The sequence below is a fragment of the Eretmochelys imbricata genome, chromosome 4 (assembly GCF_965152235.1).
Source record: "Eretmochelys imbricata isolate rEreImb1 chromosome 4, rEreImb1.hap1, whole genome shotgun sequence".
Lineage (NCBI taxonomy): Eukaryota > Metazoa > Chordata > Testudines > Cheloniidae > Eretmochelys > Eretmochelys imbricata.
In genome coordinates, this window is record NC_135575.1 from 131,843,154 (window position 1) to 131,868,099 (window position 24,946).

The following is a 24,946-nucleotide window of genomic DNA, read 5'->3' on the forward strand; positions in this document are numbered from 1 at the left end:
GTTATATTTATTCAGCAGTGTAAGGAAACTACTTCATTCTGTGCTCACAGTGACTCTGTTCACTACAGCATCGTACTGAGAGCTCATGTTGAGTTGTGTGTCCACTTTGGCCCCTGAATCCTTTCCAGGATACGGTCCCCTGGCATTTCTTCTTCCTAGATATATTAAATTGCATTTTGTTTGAATGTGCCCAGTTTACCAAGTGGTCCAGATCACCTCTGTATGGTTGCCCTGTCTTCATCATTATTTACCACTCCACTAATCTTTGTGTTATCTGCAAATTTTATCAGCAGTGAGTTTATATTTACTTTAATGTCATTTATGGAAATGTTGAATAGTGTTGGGCCTAGGACCAATCCCTAGTGAAAGGCCTGCTTCAGTGACGATTCCCCACTGATGACTACTTTTTGAGATCTGTCATTTAGTCAGTTCTTATTTAACGTGTTCATTTAATATTGTCTAGCGCTAACATTTTAAACAGAATGTCGAGAGGTACTAAGTGCCTTACAAAAGTCTAAGTATATAACAGCTGTGAAGTTACCTTTATCAACCAAACTTGTATTCTCATCAAAGAATGAAGTTGGGTTTGTCTGACAAGACCATTTTCAATAAAACCAGGTGACCGGCATTAATTATATTCCTATCCTTTAGCTCTTTATCAATTGAATCATGTATGAATACTTTGCCTGCAAAATATTTCATTTACCAAACACTGTGTTGTCTTTTTGAAAACCATGTTGTCAGTAAACAAAAAAAGTGGCTAATGATTTCAATAAAAAATTTGGTCTAAAAATCAAAGGAATTTTTTTGCATAAAATGGAAAATGTAGATAATGGCGACAGTTTTCCGTGAAACATATTGTTTTAAACATCTGCTTTTTTTTGACAAAAAGGTGTTTAATGCAAAAAATTTCAACAAGTTTAATTTACATCTAACAGATACAGTTGACGGTGGAATATTAATCTGGCCCCCTTGTGTGTGTATGTTACAGTGGTCTTTAATTACATGATCATTTATTATTTTTTCCACGGGACCCCCGCCTCATTCAGTGCAAGGGATGGACAATGTTCAGGGGACGAGGAACTGTCCAATATTTCTTTTTAACCTCCTCATTCAGTGTGTGGCCCCAGACCTTATTTACTGCATGCCATCAAACTCTGGACAGAATAAGGGATAATGAAATTTTCTATGTTGCTCATCACCATAGTACCTGAGCCTTATAAACATTGGTAAATTTATCCTCAGCCCTGGGGAAGTGTTGTTAGCCCCACATCCATGAAATAGGGATGAGATACAGAGAGCCCACATGGGCAGCTCTCCCCCCTCACTTCTCCATGGCTTCTCCCAGCTGGGACCCCTGCAAGGATCCAAAGAGCAGCAAAGTCCCTGAACTCCTACTGGGAATGGGGAGGGAGGAGAGGAAAGTGACCAGGCATCACTGGGTGAAAGCTTAGGTTATGCCCACACTTATCAACTAAAAATGATGTAGTATTGACACCAGCTTTGGAAAGCAAAGTGCATTGGGCCAGATTCTGATTACAATTACATTGGTGTGTATCCAGAGTAGCTCAAATGATTATACTGGGGCAGAATCTGCTGTATTTGTTCTGATTTTTGGTTCCTCCATTTGGATAGATGTCCATGCTAGGCATCCTAAATTTCCAATACTAGTTAGTGTTCTAAAAGGAAACAGTGCCATGGTTTAATAGTCACGAGAAAACATACTGAAAAAACACAAAGGAAATGAGTCTGGTCAGCTTCTCTCGGTATAGCATGTCCTCAAAGGCAGTGTGGATGAACAACAGCAATCTTGCTGAGTTGACCCAAGATGTTACCGGTGTTGGTTTCATCTGTGCATCCGCGATATGGTCCTATGCTGGCAAGCTCTTTGCAAAAACTGTATTATCCAGGACTGATGACCTGTGTTATGAAATCCACCGAGAAAGTCCCGTGACCCTACTGATAGTTTTGTAAATCTTGTGGTTTTTCTTCTCTTAATAACTGGTTTCCATCCTCCAAAATAGGAGCAGAGAACCTACTGTTATGTACAAGTCTTTGGCTTTCTGCACCTGGCTTATTACTCAGAGGGAGAAGATGAAATTCTGGGATGTCTTGTGTTGCTCAGCAACAGTCCCCAAGACCTAAAGGACACTGCTTTTCAACATAGTTCATTTTCTTGGCTGTTATTGGTTTCCATTTCCTTGAACGTTGACAGATCTCAGGCCATAGTTACATGAGAGGCATTTTTTCCGTTTGACGTTATGATCAGACACCCATTTTCCAGTTCATGCTGGGAAAAGAGCATCTTTGACCTTTGAGGTAGCATGCAGTTGTTATTGTGGCTGCTGCTTTGGAGAGCTGATTACAAGAAAAGAAACTGAAAATGTCTATAGCAGTTGGGCTAATTCCATTAGGCATGAAAGGATGTTAATAGTGTGCATCTTGTTTTGTTTAATTAGTCTTGTAGCTCTAGTGCTAGAAGTCTGAACGGAAATGCAGAAGGTCCATAGATCAAACCCTCTTGATGATGAGGAGACTGATAGTTACAGACCATAGATCTTGTTTCTTTTGAAAATAAAACCAAGGATTTTACATACCAAAAATTATGTTAAATAAATGTATTCAAGTTGCTGAGTCAAATACTCAAAAGTTAAGAAATACCAGATGTAGAGTTGCTTTGCAACCTTAATTCAGCCCCCTTATGTATTTATGTTTATAGTCGCATACTTTTAGACTTTAAGTATATGATCAAAGCCCTGGCTGGGATGATTTAGTTGGTGTTGGTCCTGCTTTGAGCAGGGGATTGGACGAGATGACCTCCTGAGGTCTCTTCCAACCCTTATCTTCTATGATTCTATGATCACATACTAGCTTTTCCACAGTACCTCTGGTTCATTCAATGCACAGGATGGACCTCACCTGGGGTTGAATCAGAGTTATGTAGTGAAGGTGGCTGTTGTCTGTAGGACCCCTGCCTCATTTGTGAGTATTGCAGAAGGGGGAAGGTGTGAAGTAAATGAGGCACGACACTGCAGGAAGTGAAAGGATAGTCTCATAATTAAGGAAGTTGGATGCTGCCCTGGAGAACTGGATTCTATCCCTGCCTCTGCGATAGAGTGCCCATGTGATGCTGGGCAAGTCACTTAAAACAAAATGTTCACAGCTGGCAACTAATTATGTGTTCTTCTGGCTGCCTGCTTTGAGACACCGGAGATCTGATTTGCAGACGCGCTGAGTGCTCGTGTCTGCAAGTGAAGTCAACTGGAGCTGTACTTTGAACATGTACCATACTATTAAATTGCTACATACTCTGGAAAATCAGGTCTTAGGTCATCTCAAATTGGGCACCCAAAATTAGTGGAGGCTTTGACAATTTTAACCTTACTCGCTCCCTGTCCAGTTTCCCCACTGTAAAATGGAATTAATAACACTATCTCTGCTCACAGGGGTGTGGTGCGGAAAAATTCACAGTCTTCGTGAAGCACTAAGCGACAAGAGCACCAACAAAATGCTTTGGAGCAAATTAATAATTTTGCATTCAGAGCAGCCTTCGGATGGTATGGCAGTCAATTAGCCCTGGACCTCACACTGAATGAGGAGAGAAAAAGAAATAATAAAAATGACCCATGCACTGAAAGTGGCAGGGGTCTTATGAAAAACCATTGTGATCATGTAATTAATGTCTGTATCATCATGCACATGTCCAAGGGGAGAGAATTATGGTTGTGCAGCCAATCTTAATTTGGGCATTTCCTAATCTGGGCATTTTAGAGCTTGACTTTGTTACGAATTACACCTTGTAGGACACGCACACAACTGCTGCGAATTATACCTGGTAGGACACACACACAAGTGCTACAAATTACACCTGGTAGGACACGCACACAAGTGCTGCGAATTATACCTGATAGGACACGCACACCAATGCTGCGAATTATACCTGATAGGACATGCACAGTTCGAATCTAGCTGAGGCACAGAAAAAAAGTCCACAACTGCAGAGTTCCCAAAAAACACTAAATTTATTACGCTCGAGCGTGGTGCCCCCCTGCTAGCCAGGAGGGGACCCTGAATGCAGATTATACAAAGGTTATATACCTTTTAGCAAAGCATGTTGCCCTCGTGCATCAGAAACCTTAGCCAATAAACAAACCCTTGTCTTATCTACCACCTATCCCTGCTTGGTGCATTCCTCGTGCTATACCCGTATGTTAATTACACAGCATGGTCCTAAAGCCATGCATCAGTAACTTTTATTATCAGGATGGGAGGCCTCACATCAAGGCCAAGAGACAGGGAGTTAGAGACTGACAAAAACCAGATACTGGGAGTCAAGGCAGGCTGGAGACAAGGAGGAGGATTTTCACAGGGATTCAGTATTTAAGGATTACTCCTCCTGGCGTATGATGTGCTGGCATTTAAACAATGGTGGGCCCCAAACCAAAATGGAGTCACATGTGCTAACTTTTCCTTAACAACTTTGAAACCTCAATAATGTTATTTTAATGTAGTTTTGCTAATGTAATTTCAAAAATAAAACGGCTCTGGCTGGGCAGTCACAGGGGCAGGGCTGGGCAGTGGATAAAGTGACATGATTAGTGTTGTTTTCTTATAGAGCTTAGCAAACCAAAATCCTTTCATCAGCTGCCTTTAAACACATTTTGGAGGCAGCTCCCTTGCACCGAACCAACATAATAGAAGAGACAGTTTCTAAGAACGCAAGAAGTGGCAGATTCAGATGTAGCAGCAGCTGCTGTGCGGTGTGTCCTACATAGTGTTGACCACATTAAAATATAAAGGCAGGTGTGCAGCACACACTGATATTGTAGGTAATAGCTGGAAAGGCATAACTGGTTACCAGCTTACCCCAAGAAGCCCTTCCCGGTGCAAGTCCTTCAAAGGTAAGTATTGCTGTACGGTAGCTGAAAAAAAAATTGTATTTGTTATTGTTTAGATTTGGTCCCTGTCTGTATAAACGACTCACCTGTTGCACCGATGCAGCCATTAACTGTCACAAAAGCCCCAGGCACGCGTGGTAGATGTCTGTGGTTAGATTGTGGTTCCTTTGTGATCGCAGCAGAGCAAAATGGAGGATTTGAGAAAGTCAAGTGAATTCTAAACCCACGAGACACTGAGCACAACAGTATCAACAAAACCCAGTGTTACTGAAGGAAAGGAGAATGGCTCTTCGTACACTGTAACCCCACTTGGAGAAAACAAATGGATCAGTTATGTAACTTTCTTAGCTGGAGAACATAGCTAGTTCAGTCGGTTATTGTGTGGTGCTTTGGATGGCAAACACAGAGTGTATGGACCTGACCCTGAAGTCCTTAGGCAAAATTCCAATTGAAACGAATGAGAGTTTTGCTTAAATAAGGATTTGGGCCATGTATCTGAAGGCAGGGTTGAGCCCTATATTTTAAGGTCCCATGAACCACTCTGTTGCCGGCACAGTGTGCCTGAGGCGAGCAACAGCAGGGGTTCATTGCCCGGTATGCGTCAACCATAATCACAACGGGGTGGAGAAGTAGAAAAGTTTATTTGGAATTCCAAAGAAAGGTACAGGGAGAGAAATCTCAAATCCTGCACATCAGAGCAGGTCATTACACACACTTTTATATTCCTTAATGCTACTGCACTACACATCAGCCAATCAAAGCTTTGCACAAATACTTTGCCTTCTTTATATGGGTTACAACAATGTTTATTTCCTGCAACCTCTAACAAGCATTCCTAGCAACTTAAACAACCAGCACATTCTGTCTGGCCTTAAAGATGTCTCCTCCTGTTATCTTTAACGTGGCGTCAGCAAACCTTACACTGTAAGGCATTATCTGCGGCTGCAACATTGTTTTAAGAGCAAAAGAGCTTACTCAAACCAGCCAGGCCTGAGTTCCGTTAAGGAGGGTTGAAAAGAAGCCCTTAGGCCTAGAGCAGGGAGACTTCCTCGACCCTTATGGCCTTCCATCCCCTCGACTTAACTAGTGGCCATGCCCTGGGGTCCTCAACAACTCCATTTGGCCTATGGAGTGGCAACTGTGAATAGTTAGGTGTGAATTTCTCCATCAAGATGAAATGGAAGAGAATATTTTGAATGAAGCAATAAATGGTCTTTAATGTGGGGAGCATCTGGTGTTCATGGACCCAGATCTATGTTGCGCTGTGTCAGAGAACTTTGTTCCTCAAAATATTTTTTGCAATTTCTTTGGGTTTCAAGTGACGGTTGTCAGAACTACATGCTGTGTGTAGCATCTTCTTGTGCCCCGCACTTTAGCTCGGTGGGTTTTTGTGGGTGTGCATTCCTATGCAGCAAATGTTGAGAGAGCGGGGGAGAGCAAGCTTAATTGTTAGAAACTCATTAATTCACACGGTTAGTGGGGAGACCAACTGCGAATGACTTAATGTTGCAAACTATTGTTAAAGTGTACATGTGCAATACAAAAGGAAGGACAATGTATCACAAAATGCTTTGTTCATTCAGGGCCTGATCTAAAATCCGCTGGCTCCCATTGGCTTCAATGTGGCTTGGATCAAACCCAACAATAGTTTAGTATAATAACTCTTCATAATGCACTAGCTGAACATATGGTAGCATAAATATAATGAAAGCCTAGTAGTATGAAACCTCACATCAGCATCTGCTGTTGAAGCATGACTGGGAGGTAGAAGGGGTTCACCTGGGGAATAGGACGTGTGCAGTGGCGTGAAATGGGACAGTGACGTTCTACTGGATGTTATTGCTAAAACAATTACAAGGGCCAGGTAAAGGGGGAGTGTGTGAAATCACAGATGGAGCCTATCATGCCTGTACTCCATCACCTCCTGTGGCTTCCAATTCCTCAACATAAAGGCTGCAAGAAGATGGAGTGCTTCAAATGGAAGACAAATAGTGAGACTCCTGCATAAGGGAGATTGATTCTGAGCTTTCTTCTTTAGATAACACTTTGTGAGGAGAAGTGTTGCAGAGAGGAGAAACTAGACTGAATTGGGCCTGTTCTAAATGGTGCCAGATCAGATTTGGGAACCTACAATTTCTGCTCACATAAAAAGTTTTGTATTTACTCCCTTAAAAAAGGAGCAGGGCTGTTCTGCTGCCTTTGAAATCAATGGCAAAACTCCCATTGATTTCCCATGCCACTGATGGATGCTGTTCCTCTTTTCGTTTTATTATTCAAGGGCTCAGTCCTGTGAGCTGCAGAAAATCTCCAGGAGATGCCCAGCCCCTGGCAGGATCAGGCCCCAAGTGTTTCGATTTCTGAGTGATACCTGAAAACGATACTTTTCAAGGCATTTTGTAGATGCCACTACAAGTCAAGCTGGCATTCAGCAAAAATGGCCAGATCCTGGGACGTGCTCAGTCACAACGTGCGTCCGAGTCCATGGGAACTACAGGTGCTCCGCACCATCATCAGGATTTAGCCTAATGTTTATGTTAAAAAAAAAAGCAGTCCTGACAGGAGGTCTCCATGCACCTGGCTGTGATCCAGGAGCTGCTGCACTCTGTGCAGCATCTGCTTGCTTATGGCATGAACAAGAAGCCACTGAGCTGCTGACCTCGCCCTGAAACTACCAGCCGTGCTTGAGGAATGCAGGCAGCCCAGGTAACAATGATGGGAAAATACCCTGCCTGGTTAGTGGTGAGTCATCTGAGTAGTTAGTGAGTCTCCTTGGAGAAAACGCTGAAAAACTGTGTCGGATTTTAAACAGCATCAGGAGGTTCTAGTTTGACTCAGGCTATGCCGGCACTGCAGCCTATGTTGGCATAACTTATGTCGCTCAGGGGTGTGACTAAACCCCCCCCCCCCGGAGTGACACGCGTTACACTGACACAAGCGTTTGTGTAGACGTGCTGCAGTGGCACAGTGGGACCGGTATAGCTGCTCCTCTGCAGTTGTCTCCGTGTAGACGTGGCCTGGGAGCTGGCTTGTCGGAGCCAGTTCTCTTCTCAGACCCTGCTGCAACAATGCAGTGGGACTGCGCTGCCATTTGCCCGTGAACCGCCCTCCAGCTCAGCCTCAGGTGTTGAGGGCCTGTGACGTGCTGTGCACCACCTGCATTACATTGCCTTCCTTCAACTTCAGCGCTTCCCAGGGACATCCGTTAACATCCGTTAACAGACCCTTTAGCAGTGTCGGTTAGCGAGACCGGTGCCTCAGCGGCTTTCTCGGCCGTCCTGCTGTGCTTCCGATGAAGCGTGTCAATAAAGAATTAGGCCAAGCTTTTCAAAGTGACTAGGAATTTTTTGGATGTCTGACTTGCAATGCCTTAAAAGAGCCTAATTTGCAGAAGGTGGATTCTCTGCACTTTCTAATAATCAGGGCCCCTTATGAAAGCTTATGCTCAAATAAATTGGTTAGTCTCTAAGGTGCCACAAGTCCTCCTTTTCTTTTTGCGAATACAGACTAACATGGCTGTTACTCTGAAACCTGTCGTAATGTATTTAAATACTGCTTGTCACCCTGCTAAAAGATACCTATTGCAGAGCTTTGACGCTGCAATCCCTCAGCAGTGGCTCCTATTTCGATATCGTCCATAACAACTGCAACTAGCTGCAACCCTTCTGAGTCAATAAAAAAGTATTGCAAAGTATTAGGGCCTGATCCCAAACACAGCATGGATACAGGGTTTACTAGTGCATGTATTTCCAATGGGCTAACTCATGGTAGGAAGCAGGAAAGGTGGCAGTCAGTGGTTTTTAGGATCAGTCCCTTAGATTGTAAAGTCCCAGGGACTTTTCTTTTAAGCCTTGGCTGTAAAGTAACCTATTGTGGTGCTTTAAAAAGAAGAATAAATACAATGCCAGTTAATTATGTCAAACATTTATTGGGCTTTTAGCGATACTGTGATGAGTTATTCAGCTTCAGTAAATATGCTCTTTGGCAAATTGGCATTTATTTAACACAGAACTGGTGCTCACATACTATGGTGATCAGCACTATGGGAATCCCTGAGCTAGTGAGATGATGGCTAGGTCTATCCAATACACTCAGAAGAAAGTGAAATATCTTACGTAGGTTTTTCCCTACCAACAATACAAGTATGAGTCTTTCCTTTCCACCCACAATGTGGAAATGAGGTTTACTGGCTCACTTTCTGTTTGACTAAATGCAAGTTAAAACATCGGAGGCTACTGCCTGCATTGAAGAAGAATTACCCTATGCACAGCTCTGGGGATTACTTCCTGAAAAAAACAACCCACCCACTATGTGTAAGAAGTAAGTATGGAAGTTATTGTGCTTACTTCATTGAGGAGGCGGTTGGTGGTGATGGTGTGTGGAGGAGAGAACCACCAAGTTCTAATAGGCCAGAAGAGTATTGCTAACAGGTTTGGAGAGTAGAATCCACGGGCACATGTGAAACTAGAGACCATTTCCGGAGGGAGGCAGTGTAGCTTAGTAAACAGGAGGGCACTAAACTAGCAGGTAGGAAACAGGGGTTCTATTTTGGGCTCTGCTATTAACCTTCAGTGTGACCTGCCCTCTGTGTCTGTCTTGTCTATTAGACTGTAAGCTCTTCAGGGCAGGGATTCTGTCTTAAGCCTGGTCTACACCATTTTTATTCCACTTTAAATTTCTCATTTAGGGATGTGATTTGTGACAGAGAGAGTAAATACCCTGCATTTACAGGGGTATTCTGTACCGGTATAAGCACCTTCCTGCCAGTATCATTGCGTCCACACTAAGGGGTTGGACCACTTTAACTAGACCAGTTTGGACCTTATCTAATTAAAATGGTAGAAAACTGTGTTTAGACAAGCTCTTGCTATATTTTTATAGTGTCAAATAGCCTGGGACCCCAATCTCCGCTTGGGGCACGTGGTGCTACAGTAATACCAATAGGAATTTATTCTCTGAGCAACATCAGGTGAAAGATGGTCCTAGTCCTAGATTGGTAAAGACTTTTCATAACAACACTCTTGGTCATGAAGTACATAGAACTCAGCAAATAATTTTTTTTTTTTTTAGTTCGGCAGCTGAAATGAAAACCTTGAAAAAAATTACATTTCATTTTGGGTTGAACTTTTTGTTTGACCTGCAATTTTTTTTCATTTTGTTTCATATTTCAGTTTTTTTTAAACCCTCTTGTTTTTTTCTTTTTCAAATAAATCTACCTAACGTTCTAAATGAAATCGTTCCAAACAGAAACTCAAAACGTTTCATTTTGAAAATATCAAAATGAAACCTTTGGACTGTAAAAAACATTTTTTCCCCTCTTGAAACTGTTTGCCAAATTTGATCCACATTCGTGAATAGTTTTGGTTGACCTGAAGCTGCATTTTTCAGTGAATAAAACTATTCATCCATAAAATTTTGCAGAGCTCTATACATATATTGAAAGCCACTCAACCTCCTAGATAAGTGAATTATCGATCCTTCAAAAGGCTGTTCTGAAAGTGACCTGTACATTCAATAAAATTCGAATCAATTGGCTTTAAGAGAAAAAAAAAGAATCTAAAAGCCACTCAAAAATAATTTTATTAGGTGGAATTGAATGTCTAGAGTGCCATGAAGCTCTTCAGAAGAATTTTTCAGTACATTGTACAAAAACATTATTTACACAATATTGACATGACAATACATACAGCAAACCAGCGGTTATTCCTGTAAGGTGCTGAGCAGCCTCAAACCCCGATGACTTTAGAAGGAATTGAAGGCATGCAGCAGGAGGGAGTTGGTACTTTGCAGGACCTGACCCTACAATTTGTAAGCTGTAGTAAGTGAGAGAATACTAACACAGCTGTGGTACATGACAGGTAAATCCCAGAGAACAAACATCTACTCTGCATTTCAAGTCTCAGATTGTTTTCCATAACATTCCTCCTGGTTCATGTGTTCCAGGTGTTGATCTCATGTGGCATTTACAGTAGCCATCTGATGTGCAACATAGACAAATCCTCCAGGCATTCGTCTTACTTAAGAACCCTAAAGTATTGGGAGATACAAAGATGTTAATCCTCTTGGCAAAGAGTACATGCTGCAAAGCGCAAAGGTCCAGATCCTCCAGGTATTTGGGTGCCTGACTCTCATTGGTTCTAGTGGGATTTACATGCCTAAATACTTTGAGGGTCTGGGCCAAAGTCCAGGAACAAAATAGAAAATACTGCCCTTTTCAGACTATGCATTACTAGAGTCCTAGTAATAATGAACAAAAAACAGCCTGGCAAAGGGGAAACTGAGAAGAATGAAAAATCAGACATGATGGTGCTAAGCTAGCAAGTAATTTGTGACCCAGAACAACAGTCAACAATGGTATGTGCTGATCCACACCAACAAGGGATGGACAAGCATCCCAATCCATAAGTGGCAGCGTGGGCGTGGAGCAGAATGCACTCAGCCCTCCCCACCCAATAACAGAGGGAGTGTGTGTGTGGGGGGGACACTCTCCCAAGCAGTGAGGTCTGGGGAGCATGTTCTGGGGCACTACCAGCTCCTGAGCTAAGTCTAGCAGTCATAGGAGTGGGAGATGGTGTTCCTTCTGTCGCTGCCCTACTGGAATGGCATGTGTACCCTGTCCACCCAGCAGACTCCTATGGACTGGGGGACAGGAAGAATTGAAAGAAGGGAGGCAGCCACCTGGAATGCAGTCCTGATGTCTGGGGCAGGGGGCCATTTGAGCAAAGCAGGCAAGGGGACAGGCTAGCAGGGCAGGGCAGAGAAGGTGCACAGGTCTCTGGAGCTCAGTGGGGCTAGATGTGGCTCTTGGAGCTGGAGTGAGAGTCCTACTTTCAGGAGGAAGTTCATGGATTTTTTTCTGCCCTGTGAACAGCCTCTGTCAAGGTTCACCAAGGGCCCATGGGAACATCTTCACATAGCTCTGCTGTCATGGAAAGACTGTCACTATAGTTCATCATTCTAGCCCCCCCCCTCCCCCCCCGCCACTCTCTGTTATTCCAGGCCTATCAAGGGTAGCATTAAATGGCCAGATTTCTGGGGCTTCCTTTCCCCCTCCCTTCGGAGACCATTCCTCAGCTTAACTGATCTCCCAGGCAGGAGGCATCTTTGAACACACAGGCCAGCTCTTCCTTTTTGACTTTCATTCAGTGGCTGCCAGACATGCCTCCTTCGCAGTCAGTAATCCCTTGCTGGTTGAGAAGGGGACCAGCTGTAGATTAACATCATTTTTGGGTGGATAAACCATGCCGAGTTTTGCCCGCATGCCACTCCTCACTTCCTGTCACGTATAGGGGAAGAAACCACATCCAAAGCAGCTCTCAGAATATCCAGCTGCTCGGGGAGGATTTAAAATGTGGCCAAGGCATAGAGAGAATCCAAGGAAGTTTGTGCAGGCTGGATCTTGTTTACCAGTGGCACAACCTGGGAACTGGTCTGTTGCCATGTGACATGTCCTATGTCTCTATGGACCATTTAGTGCTATCTACAGATGGGCCTGAGTTGAAAGTTCTGATTCAGATCTGAGCCCCTCCAAGCTTGGGAGTATTTGAGGATCTAGCTGTAATATTCTGTCCAGATGCCCGAAGCTGTGGCGAGGGTGTGGGGGAGTTCTGGCCTGAGAGTTTGCTTTCAGCCCATCTCGTGTGATAACAGGCCCATGCTTAAGCTTTTGGCACATGAAACAGCCAACACTTGGGGAGAAAATGCCTTTTCTGGACCTAGCAATAATGGGGTGAAAACTACCCCACCCTGCAGGAGGGGAAAACAGACAGACTGCTTCCCTTTCCTATGGGATGCCTTCATTATGAGAGTCGAAGGAGTTGCACAGACACACTCAATTCTGTACGGTGCTGAGTGCTTCCTGCGAGGTGCTGAGAGTCCTCAATTCCCACGTACTTTACCAGGAGCTGAGGGCACTTGAGGACACGCAGCAGCATACAGGAGGTGCTCAGCACCTCGTGGGATTGTTCCCCCACATTCATTTTCGTTAGCACTAACTCACACATGAGAAAAGCAAAGCTGCATTTTTTGCAGTGTACAGGGCTGCAGAACACAACAAAGAGCACTTACTGTTTGCTGAAGTGAAGCCGCAGTCTCCTGCGCAGGCCTGAAAGGAGACAGGCAATAGCTCAGGAGAACAGTTCCTTGGCTTCTAGCACTCCCACCCCACAAAGCTCTCTCCTGAACTCCTGATATTCCCTGCTCCCACTCCCAGACATCTCTGCCTCCTCAAGACCCCCGCCCCTTTCCCCCACTGGAGCTGTCCTGCCAGGGTTTCCCAGCCTGCAGCTGCTCCTTGAGGCCCTGTCTGAAGGGTGCGGATGCTCCTCTATGCTGGGATGAGGAGCAGAAATGTGTGAGGCCCGCCATCTTGGCTGATGCACCTGGGATTGAACTGGGGACCTCCAGAGCTAAAAACGTGAGCAGTTGAAGCGCCGTAGCTGGGGGTTGTAACAGATGCATATCCTCCGGGGATCAGCGGAGACAGGGGATCTGTAACACCTGTAACACTGGGATTTGTGTGCAAACAGCCCTAGGCTGCATGCATTTTTTGGGGGGTCCCTGTGGGATTTGGAGTGGATGACGGGTTTCCTGTGAGACCTGTCTCCCCCATCCTCTGCTCCCTTCCCAAATGGATCTTTGGACCCACCAGAGGTTCTCTGCAGGGTGCTGGGGCAGGGGAGAGTGCCCCCTTCTGAGCAGGAGAGGTGAATTCCACACATGGAGAAACCCCCCTCAGAAGAGTGAAAAGCTCCGGGAGCAGTGCGACCCATTTGCTGTGCCCAGCACTTACGCTGAAAGCGACGGATGGCAATAACCAGAGACAGCAGTAAAATAACAGCACATGTTGCTAATGGGGCCCAGATGAAGCCGCTGCAGGAAGAACCTAGAAACCAAAAGAAACATACAGTGAGTATTACAGAAAACAACAGCAGCTGGCAGACTGTGCCGGCTACACACAATACCTTTGACAGAAATGCTCCTGGGGCATGGGAGGGGCCATTGTGTCTCCAGATCTACACACAGAGCTTCCTCAGGGATACAGTCCTGCCCTTCCCCTCCACCCCCACAGGGCCCCTCCATTTCTCCATGGATCTGGGGGTGGTGGGTTGGGCAGGGACTGGGTGGGGTGTGCGGAGAAGTGGACAGGCCAGGGTAGGGGTAGCCCTGAGCTGTATTCTCTTTTCCTTAGAATCCCCTCTGGGGTGGAGGATCCCCCTTTGAAACAGGTCCCTAGGGCCGGGGGCAGTGCCAGGTACTGAGGCTCTGGTACAGACATGACCATAACTGCTATTAGCATCAGTGGGAGTCATGTGCATGCATCAAGGGGAGAGACCAGATCCCTGTGTTTTTATGTACCTTGCATGTTTCAGTGAAGTGTTTCATGACTCTATGCCAGGGCCCAGAGAGTGTCCTCCACTTCAGTGGAGTCACCCCAGAGTTAGATCGGGGCAGCTAAGAAAATGGAATATATTGAGGCAGCTTCATTCCTAGTGTGACTCCGTTGGTTTAAACCAAATTACACTCAGGATCAGTTTGGCCCACGCTACATTTTGCAAAGATGCCTAGCAAAAGGCAGTGCCCTACCTTTCATTTTAGCAGGAGTTATGCCGGAGGGTTTGCACCTCAAAGGTTTCTTTGGGGGCAGCGTTTTCTCTGTAGGTTTTTCAGTGGAAGGCAAAGAGTTGACTGAAATGATGAAAATAGGATTAATGTGACATAGCACGGAAGACATTTAAACGACACGTTAAGAGTAATGAGGAAAAATCTTTGACAATCTTTAGGGCTAAAAAGAACCCCCCATCCCCCCAATGAATGGAATTACTGTAAAATCCCAAATGAATGGACGTGTTGCACTCTTGTATCTCTAAATAACTTTGTATAGAAAAGGTTGATGCTTGGCAAGTGGTTAGGTCATAATATGGGACAAGGAGTTTTGACATTTAGGCCAAGATTTTCAAAAGTGACCTCTGATTTTGGGTGTCCAGATTGAGATACCTTAAAGGATCCTGATTTTCAAAATAATACTAAGAATTTACTCTCTGAACAGCCAGGCCCTTTAATGTGTCTCATAGACAATTATTAGCATTTGTACCTTGGAGCCCCAGTCACGGACCAGGATCATGTTGTGTTAGGGGCTGTACAAACACAGAAGAAAAAGACGGCTCCTGACCCATAGAGCTTATAATGTAAGTCCAAAACAAGCATCGCCACATGGATACAGACAGGTTGATTGAGGCGTACAAGGCAGCAGAGACAATCCTGGTTGGCAGGCTCTGGTCACAGAACCCCAGCAGTCTAAGATTTGTCAAGTTTCTTGGAGGCTTCATGACAAAAGATAGTTTTAAGGAGGGTTTTGAAGGAGGCTAATGAAGTGGTTTTGTGGAAGTTTACAGGGAGCAAATCCCAAGCCTGCCAGGAAACACTGGTGAAAACGTGAAAGTATTTGTTTGAAAATTTAACAAGTGGGTGATAGAGGCTGGGCAATGCGGGCTGATCAGCGACAGGAGCTGACTTTTCAATACTGAATGAGAGATGATAGGTAGGGTGGGGATAAGGTGGGGTGAGTCTTGATGTAGGGCACCCTAAATCACTAGGTGCTTTTGAAGATCCTGGCCTTAGAATGTATGTGTGTGTGTGTGTGGGGGGGGGTGTTGGTTTTTTTAAACAGCCTCTAAATATTTAGGAAAATAACTAGTGTGAAGGGTCCCGATCCTGTTCCCATTCAGTTCAATGGGAGTTTTGCTGTGTGGCTGCAGAATTGGGCCCTTTCATCCCAGTTATTTTTCTAAACACCGTAATTACTAGTCATTAAGCTTCCGAAGAATTTCAATGACCTCAAATTCTGCCCAAAATACAAGCAATTATCCCATATCTGGTAGGTGAATTTGTAATTATACAGGACCCCAGATTTCAATGAGTAAGGTACTACTCAGTGTTAGTAAAGAAAGCAAAATCTAGCCCAGGGGTCTCAAACACGCGTCCTGATTATACAATTACAGATAAAATCAGATCATTCAAACACCAGGTAACCAAAAGTCTGGGCTATCCAAAATTCATTTCTTTCCCTCTGGAAGTGAAATTCATATAGAAACCACGATTTATTGTAATGACACGGACACGCCAAAAGTGTCAGATGTCCCATGAGACATCTGTATCATTGGGATTTACCTGTGTAACTTCTTTCCTATTTTTGTTAAACTACTTAACAACAGACATTAAAAAATGAAATCAAAGAGTATTTTGTCACGGATGCCAAAGGAAAAAAGAAAAAAACTCCCAGTGAAGCGTGATTTTGCTTACATATGAGTGGGGAACCCCTGTTTCTTTAACTCAATATATTGGGGCCAGCTTTAAATCTCAATGTTTTCATTCTGACTGGATAACAGCAGCATGTTTTCGAAACCACTGTTTTCGTATAGCTGCTCAGATAATTCTCCTCTGTCTTCAAAGAGCTTTTCTTTCAAGTAAGCAAGGATTGAAAAGGGACACACTTAGCCAACACAATGGCAGTAAATGCCAGCGTATTTATTTGCAACAAACAAAGGACTGGGGATTCTTCAAGGAGGGAGACTGTGAACATTTTAAAGCCAATGACCATAATTATATCTGTTAAACATACACTTTAGATTGAAGGTTTTTATCACCTTAGGACATACATAGCTCCAAAGTGAAGCCATGAGGAAGGGTTTTAAGCACATGATCATGTCCTGTGATCAAAGTGCAGTGCTTTTTCTACCCTTTGCTACATAGTGGAGAAGCTGTGGATTGGAAAGTATTGCTGAATGCCTGAGAATTTCAAAGAGGTTCGCTAAGGCCCTACAATAGGATCCTATAGCTCAGATCCTTAAGCCCACATAAAGTCCCACTGGTTTCAGTGTAGAGCTCACAAAAGGTTTTGGTCTGACAGCCCTGGGACTGAAATTCTCTGTTTACGCACAGAACAGGCACGGGCAGCATTGCCAAACCAGCAGTCGGAGCCATGCGGGTGGACCCTGTGCTTCTAAGGAGTGCCCCAGATTCCATCAGCCCGGCACCAGGGTCCTGCTGGATCAGATTGCAGGAATCAGCAGTGCCAGCTTCCCCACACAGGTACATCAATGTGCCTCAGCTCTGACCTAGCGGGACCAGCTCTAGGAATCAGAAGGTAGTTCAGTCTCCATGGCCTCATCAGTCCTGAGCTGCTGTCCCTGCCGAGATTGCCAACCACGTTGCCAGGGTGTGCCAGTTGTGATGGAGTAGGAACTGGATTGAGACCCATTTCACACAGGGTCCTAACCAGTCCCTGGATGGTGAGAGCTGTCAGCTGTTATCAGCCTGTCAGGACTTGCCAGGGGAGAACTGGGTATGAAAGGCTCAGTATCCTGTCACCAACCCTCTGAGCTAGATGATCAGCCCCCCATGACTTAATGGGGGTGTTAGGATATCGGTAAATGCCAGGTGAGAAACAGAATCAGTGCGTGAGAATGAGCTGTGAACTCAAGTGGGGAAATAATCCAAGTTAAGAGCAAAAACAGCACTGCAATTAGAGAAGGATAATAAACGTGAATCTTCCAGGTCTAGTAGCGTTCCTTTGAAAGGCTCCTTTACACAACAATTATCAGAGCACAGCAGTGCTCATGCTGTGATCAGGACTGAGAAACAGACAGTGGTGAAAAATTACAACTTATTAGCAGCCTTATAACACTGGAAGCCATTTCCCTACATTTCACAGAGTCATAGATTCTAAGGCCAGAAGGGACCTGTGATTATCTAGTCTGACCTCCTGCGTAACACAGGCCATGGAACCTCCCTGAAATAATACCTGTGTGAACTCGAGCAGATCTTTTAGAAAAACATCCAGTCTTGATTTAACAATTGCCAGTGATGGAGAATCCACCACAACCCTAGGTAAGTTGTTCCAGTGGTTAATTTCCCTCCCTTTTGAAATCTCGTGCCTTACTTCCAGTCTGAATTTGTCTAGCCTCGTATTCAAGCCAGCGGTTATTGCTATACCGTTTCCTGCCAGGTTTTCTGGCTCATATAGTCTCTAAGATCTCTTCCAGCACATTCCAGGGTCCAAACCTTTCATGCCTTGCTCATGCGGATAGTCTCAATGAAAGCAATGAGAAAGGCGGGCAGGATTTAGGCACCGATTTGTGCCCAGTTACCTTTTCTATCAGGGTTATTTTTATTATTCTAACCTTTCTATTGCAGCAGCATCTCGGCCAAGCCTTGTGAGATTTTGGAGTGCATGTGGTTGTCTGAAACAGCACTTACCCACGCTAAGCTCTGTTCCATTGCCAAAGAGCAGCTCCGAGTATTGGGAGACAGCGCAGTAATATGTGCCGGCGTCCAAAGGCTGAAGCCTGCTGATCTTCAGCGTGTACGACTGCCGAAAGCTTCCTTTACTCACATTAAACCTTTCTTTGTCGATGTCGTCACCCAGAGTGTGTTTGTGCAAAACGTTTGAAAATAGTATATACTGGAATTCTTGGCTCTCCTTGCTCCATCGGTACCAGTAGATCCCTAAATGGGAAAACTGTTCACTTTTCATTGCACAGACCATTTCCTTCGTACTGTTGTTCAGAGCTACAATGCGTGGTGGAGTCTGAAATAAAGCTGGGGTTTTCTGGCAACCTACAAGGAAGTAAATAACATGTTTGTGGTCAAGATTTTTTTCCTACACATATTAAATAAAGGATTTCTTCATGAGCTTCGTAGTTTCTCTGTTCATGGAATTATGGGGGTCACACAAATTAGGGCTATAACAGACCTATTAGGAAATCTAGCTCCTATTTCATGCCAGTGGTGGATTGTTCCCTATTAATCTTCTCGCCATCCCAACATTTTGTAACCAGTGCCTAGATACTACAGTGGCTGGTGCTCTCTACCTGGCTCTATGGGTAGCCGTAAAAGATCATAGCTAGTTAGCTCTATTTCTAGTATGTTGTCCAGCCCACTTTTAAAAATCGCAACCAATGGGTCTTTCACATCTTAGTAAGGGAAAGTATTTTTTTTTTTTTGCCTTTCCTTGTCTTCGGTGCTTTGCCATTCTTTGGGCATGTTTCAATTTCTTTTGACAGTTCTTTTCTAGCTTGTTCGCTGGATTTTCTCTGCCTGGAAAGGCAGCAAAGAGGCTGAAGATGACTCCAGATAAGGTATCAAAACAAGAATTACAGCTCACTCAAGCGATAAATGCAGCAAGCAACACACATAAAAATAGATAATATACTGAAGTCAATGGGAGCTGAAGGCACTTGGCTCCCCAGAGGATCCAACCCCGTATGGGTTTTTATACATTAATATACATTTACTCATACTGACAATCCTACAATGGGCCAGATCCTCAGCTGGTGTCAAAACAGCGTAGCTCTATTGACATGAGTGGAGCTCTGCCAATTTATACCAGTTGATGATTTCTCCAGACTGCTTCTGTTATTTAATCATGGATGAATACAACCAGAGACTTGGTGGTCGAGAGGGGCAGTTATTTTGCTTATTCTCTCACCTCTTGCATTCGATACACTGTGTGGATTTGGAGTTTTGCAAGTACCTGGAGCTTGGATAGTCACAGAATTAAAATAAAAAGAGATAATAAACAAGGGCCAGATGTTGATCTCCTCACTCACATTGAGTAGCATCGTACACTGTGAATTGTCTCTTAGAGACAGATTCAGTAATACTCTCATGTACATGGAGTTGTACCTTTAGGCTCAATGACTCCCACTGAGCTCAGTGGAACTATTTGAGGAGTAAGGTGCTACTTAGTGGGATTATTGGTTTGCAGGCTTGCCCAGTGACTTCAATAGGAATATTTGTGGAGAAAGGTGCTACTCTCCTTGAGTAAAAGTATCCTACTCTGGCCTTTTTACTTACTGTTCTTAGAATTTATTTTTGAAACAAACAAATGATTCCATGTCGTGAATCTTCATAGCTGGAAACATGAGCCACAGTGGGATAGGATACTGAATAATAATGTTAACATCTCATGATTTTATTGTGAGTCTCACGATATTTAGTGTTTTTCTTAGAGCCCCAGTGCCTGGAGCCAGGAGATTATGTGAGACTCTCAGCTTTCATTACAAAAGTAATGTTTTTAGCCTTCATGATTGCTGAGGAAAGCTGGAAAATGTCACTCCACAGACTCAAAAACAAGCAGGAAAATAAAAAGGAAGCCATTTTCACTATCTCATTAGTGAGCTTTATATCAACTTTGCGATTTTCAGGGCTTGACTCATGGTTTTTGAATGCTTAGGGCTGGCAATACTGAACTCAGCCTTTGGAAAATATTACCTCCGTTACAATTTTCTGCCTTGGTGTGCTGATGTGTGTGTGTACAGGCTTAGGCGAGAATAATAGAGGGACTCAGGTTTTCAGCAAACAAAACAACAAACTCTGGAGATGATGCAACAGAGTAAAAACAACACTGAACAACCAAGAGCCACTTATTTCCTGTGCATGTTTTAAGGGCCTGCCCTTTGTAGTCTTGTCTCATATTTCTTGCCTCTTTACTTTAAAGTGCTCATGTTCCTTTAAAATCCGGGGCTTATTTACAGTCACTTTGGGTAATAATAATACTTAGGCCCCTATCCCGCACACTAATGCACACACGTGCACCTAAATGGCGCCCGACGGATCTCAGTAGGTCTCCAAGTGGAACCTCATTAACGTGGGGCTCCATGCGGATGAAGCAGGCTGCCTGCTTGGGTCAGCTTGCAGGATCTGTGTCTTGACTTTGATACAGGACTTTTGACCTTCCTAATGGTTTACAAATATTGGGAGCCAGCCAGTTTTAAAACTGGTATAAGTGGCTGCAAGTCCATTGACATTAAACCAGCTCTGTATTTGATACGCTGTACTGAGGAATTTGACCTCAGTAAAGACTGCTGGTAGTTAACATTTTAATTTTCGATTCTCTATCGTCTGGGTGTCTTAAGCCAGCATTGGCTTAGCGATATGCTTGCTTGATCTATGAATGCATCTGGGAGGAGCACTAAAACTATTCTTAGGACAAACAAAAAGCCAAAGCTGGTTGTTCTTATTCAAGCAAAAATTTCCATTGTGTCACTGGACATTTCACCTGAGAAAGGCTTGCTGAGTAAGGGCAATATTTACTAGCATAGGAAATCTTTCTTGCCTTCCTCGTGTTAATAGTCCCATTGATGTCTATACACTGAGCAAGGCAAGCAGGATTTAGCCTATAATAAAGATGTGGTCTGTGACTTTGTAGTATGGTTCCCGTTCTCTCTCTCTCTCAAAAATCTCTGACATTGATGAAATAAAACTGAAGGGAAGGGAAGCTGTGCTGTAAATAGAACATGATGGTGAACAGTCTATTATATTTTCATGTATTGAAGCCCAACCTTGCAAACCCGTATTCTGGCAGACGCTTCCTTGTGCCGCAAAGTCTATGGGACTACTTGCATAAAGGTTTTCAGGATCTGTCCCACAGACTGCTTGCTGGGTAACCATCTCATTCATAGATTCCAAGGCCATAAAGGACCATTGTGATCATCTAGTCCGGCAGTTCTCAAACTGTGGGTCAGGACCCCAAAGTGGGTCATGACCCTACTTTAATGGGCATGCCAGGGCTGGCGTTAGACTTTCTGGGGCCCAGGGCCGAAGCCAAAGCCCAAGCCCCGCTGCCCAGGGCCAAAGCCAAAGCCCTAGAGCTTCCACCCTGGGTGGCAGGGCTCAGGTAACAGGCCCCCTGCCTGGGGCTGAAACCCTGGGGTTTCGGCTTCCCTGCCCTGCATGGTGTGGTTCAGGCTTTGGCTTTGCCCCTCCGGGGCAGGGGGCTCAAGATTTGGTCCCCTCTCCTGGGTCATGTAGTAATTTTTGTTCTCAGAAGGGGGACACAGTGCAGTGAAGTTTGAGAACCTCTGATATAGTCTGACCTCCTGTTTAACACAACCCATGGAGCTTCCCCAAAATAATTCCTAGAGCAGAGCTTTTAGAAAAACTTCAAATCTCAATTTCAGAAATTTCAGTGATGGAGAATCCACCACAACCCTTGGTACATTGTTCCAGTGGTTAATTACCCTATTAAAAATCTACACCTTATTTCCAGTCTGAATTTGTCTAGCTTCAACTTTCAGCCCTTGGATCATATTATACCTTTCTCTGTTAGATTGAAGAGCCCATTATTAAATATTTTTTCACCATGTAGATACTTACAGACTTCTCTACTCCTGGTTGTTCTGTCCTTCTGAGTTATGTGGTCACCCCAACATTCATAAAAAGAAAAGGCCCATTTCATATTGAGGATGGGATTTTTCAAAACCGCTTAGCATTAACCTATCTCTGCTCCCATTGAAGTCAATGGTAAAACTCACATTGACTTGAATGAGAGCGGAGTTAGAACAATGCTGAGTGCATTTGAAAAGCCCCTCTGGAGTAGATTATAATGGCGCACTTCTCTTTATAAATATTCATTTGCAGTCAAAGTTCATAATAAAAACCAGTCCATTTTCCTCCCCCACGTTAGAAGTATTTAGCAGTTTCTAATGTGTACACCAATTGTTTGGAATTTCTCAAGATGCGCATGTGACCAGATTCCATTCGTAACTTGTTTCTGTCATCTCATAATGTATTAATCATTCCTTTCATTGACTCCCCACATGCTGTCCTGCTTTACATCCGTTGCGACCTCATTGTAATCAATGGGATCGCAGAGGCTGTAGAATAAAGTCAGGGGAGAATTTTGCCCTGTCTCTGATCCTGGAAAGAATAAATAAAATGGTTTGTGGTGCCTGATCTGAAAAAAACTGGTGACATAATCTGCAAGTTTATGCTGTACTCAACATCTGTATCCTTATGATAAACCAACAATAAAGCATTTTATGCAGTACACAAAGTACCTATAAATAATACTATAATGTAATATTGGAGGTCAGACTATATCAGAGGTTCTCTGATAAAATGTATGCTATCCTGTAGCTGTAATATCCTATGACTATAATATAGCGAATATTTAATCAATACACCCTATGCTATATCTATAATAAAACATGACATCGTACATCAATAGTTTCTGTGATTCTAGGGGGACAATCGAACGGTTACACTGGTGTAAATCTAATCTTATGTAGCCTTCCATGACCACAGTATCTCAACGCCTGAAGCTATATGCTGATTTAGCTGACTACAGCATTTAACCGGATGATTCTTGAATATACTATATTCTAAACCGATAACACCCTATAATATAGCAACCCTAATAGCTCTGAAATAAAATAATCCCAAATGATGTCTCGAATATTATACAGTAGATATGTAATATCATATATACATATGTAACATAAAATATATTAAATCTATAACCTACTGTACTTTATCTGCATTATTAACATCCCAATCTGTAGCTGTGATATAACACGATGGAGGGGAGGAGGTTACAAAGTTACTACAGCACTTTGCATCCTCGCAGTCTCCTGCACTTCGGGTTCAGCTCTAGTTAACACCATACAAAGGCTTCGCCGTGTTCCTCTGTTACCTGTGATGTGTAGAGAGAGGTAGAGAAAGAGCCAAGGCCACTCCATCTCGGACCCGAGGGCACCTGAGAGCTTGTGAGTTTCAGCCTGGAACAAGAGGGCTTCTGAGTCTGCTGAAGCAGGGGGAGTGGTGGGGGCGGGCTGTGTGACAGAACCCAAAGCCTATGTATGAGCTGCTTCTCATTAGCAAGGCAGCAGGGAGGGGATGATGAGGGACACATGGTTAATTGAGTTATTTGTTCGCTCCATTAAGACGTGTAAGTTGTATATAACCCGCCTGGGAGTGGGAAGCAGACACATCTCACCCGTCCTGTGTTTGGACAATGACCTGGACAGTGGATGTCTCTTCAGTATGGGAACATGAAGTCTAATGCTATTTCCACATAGATTTGCATATATGGCACTTTCTTTGGCATGCAAAGTGTCTCACCATCAGCCCCCTCTCCCCACATTTACGTGCTCCAGCTCTTAACACTACAACCTATTGGCAGTAGCGTCTCTTGCCGTACCAGGGAATTCTGTAGCAACTCACTGACATCAGTGGCATTCCACGGCTATAAATGAGATCAGAATTAAACTCTGTATTATAGCATCAGGGAGCTAGAGATATCCTTCTTGCACTCTGGCCCCTGCTCCATCTCCAGTGCTGGGCTTGCCCACTCCCTCTTTCACACCGCAAACCTTCTGATACCTGTGAGACAAGAATTGGTCAGAGGTTTTAATTGGAAGGGGGCGGATGACTAATCATCTGGTGGTACCTTCCTTGGTGAGTCCCCAGAAGCAACTTCCAGATGGCTGGCAGAAGAGTTAGAACAAAGGAGGGGTCCAGATGGAAAGATGGTGAGCCTCTCGCCAGGCCTTGCACAGAGCTTGCCTGACAATAAAGGACCAAACCATGCCTCCAGAAAATCCCACAGAATCCTACCGAGCTGTTGGTCACAGACAGTGCTTAATTTGTGCTGGGGCTTGTCAGGGCTGAGCTCCGGCACCTCTAGGTTTGGTAGTTCATAGCCCTGGCACCTCTGGGCTTGCCGTGTCAGTTATGATAGTAGAAAAATTCCTTGAGCCCCGGCATCTCTTTCATTACAAATTAAGCACTGGTCACAGATCTTTTCCCCCTAACAGCTTGTTTTTCTTAAGCACTGTGGGCCCAGTTCAAAGCCCATTGAAGTCAGGGGGAGACTTGTCAACTTCAGCAGGCTTTGGATTGGGCTTTGTATGAATAGACTGTTCATTCTTTTAACCTCGTGCTCGCAATAGGACGGGTCAAAAAATGTTTTGTGAAAAATCTCCCATTTTCTCAAATTTTTTCGATTAAGAAAATATCCAAGTTTTTGAAGTAAAAATCCAAAAACTGAGATGTTTTTGTTTTTTCAATTATGGTTCTCTCCCGCCCCTTTTCTCTCTCTTTTTTCCCCCCCCTTTTCTGTTTTGCCACTGAAAAGAAAACAATAAATGAAAAACCAGCTTGGGGTTTTCAGTGTCAAAAGATGTTGGATTTTCAGGGTTTAATTTTTAAATAAACGAAACATTTATTGCCATTTTTCATTTTAAAAAAGAATAAAAAATTTGACGAGC

General features: G+C 43.9%; 1 protein-coding gene across 1 annotated transcript; it reads right to left on the reverse strand.

Moving 5' to 3' along the window:
• Positions 1-10,516: 10,516 nt before the first annotated feature.
• CD8B (CD8 subunit beta) lies at positions 10,517-23,432 on the reverse strand. The gene is made up of 6 exons (XM_077814683.1): positions 23,371-23,432; positions 18,153-18,512; positions 14,481-14,582; positions 13,687-13,779; positions 12,963-12,999; positions 10,517-10,922 (listed from the first exon to the last, which is right to left on the reverse strand). The coding sequence occupies exons 1-6, from the start codon at positions 23,414-23,416 to the stop codon at positions 10,910-10,912; spliced, it is 651 nt and encodes a 216-aa protein (XP_077670809.1). The 5' UTR covers positions 23,417-23,432; the 3' UTR covers positions 10,517-10,909.
• Between the last annotated feature and the right edge of the window lie 1,514 nt (positions 23,433-24,946).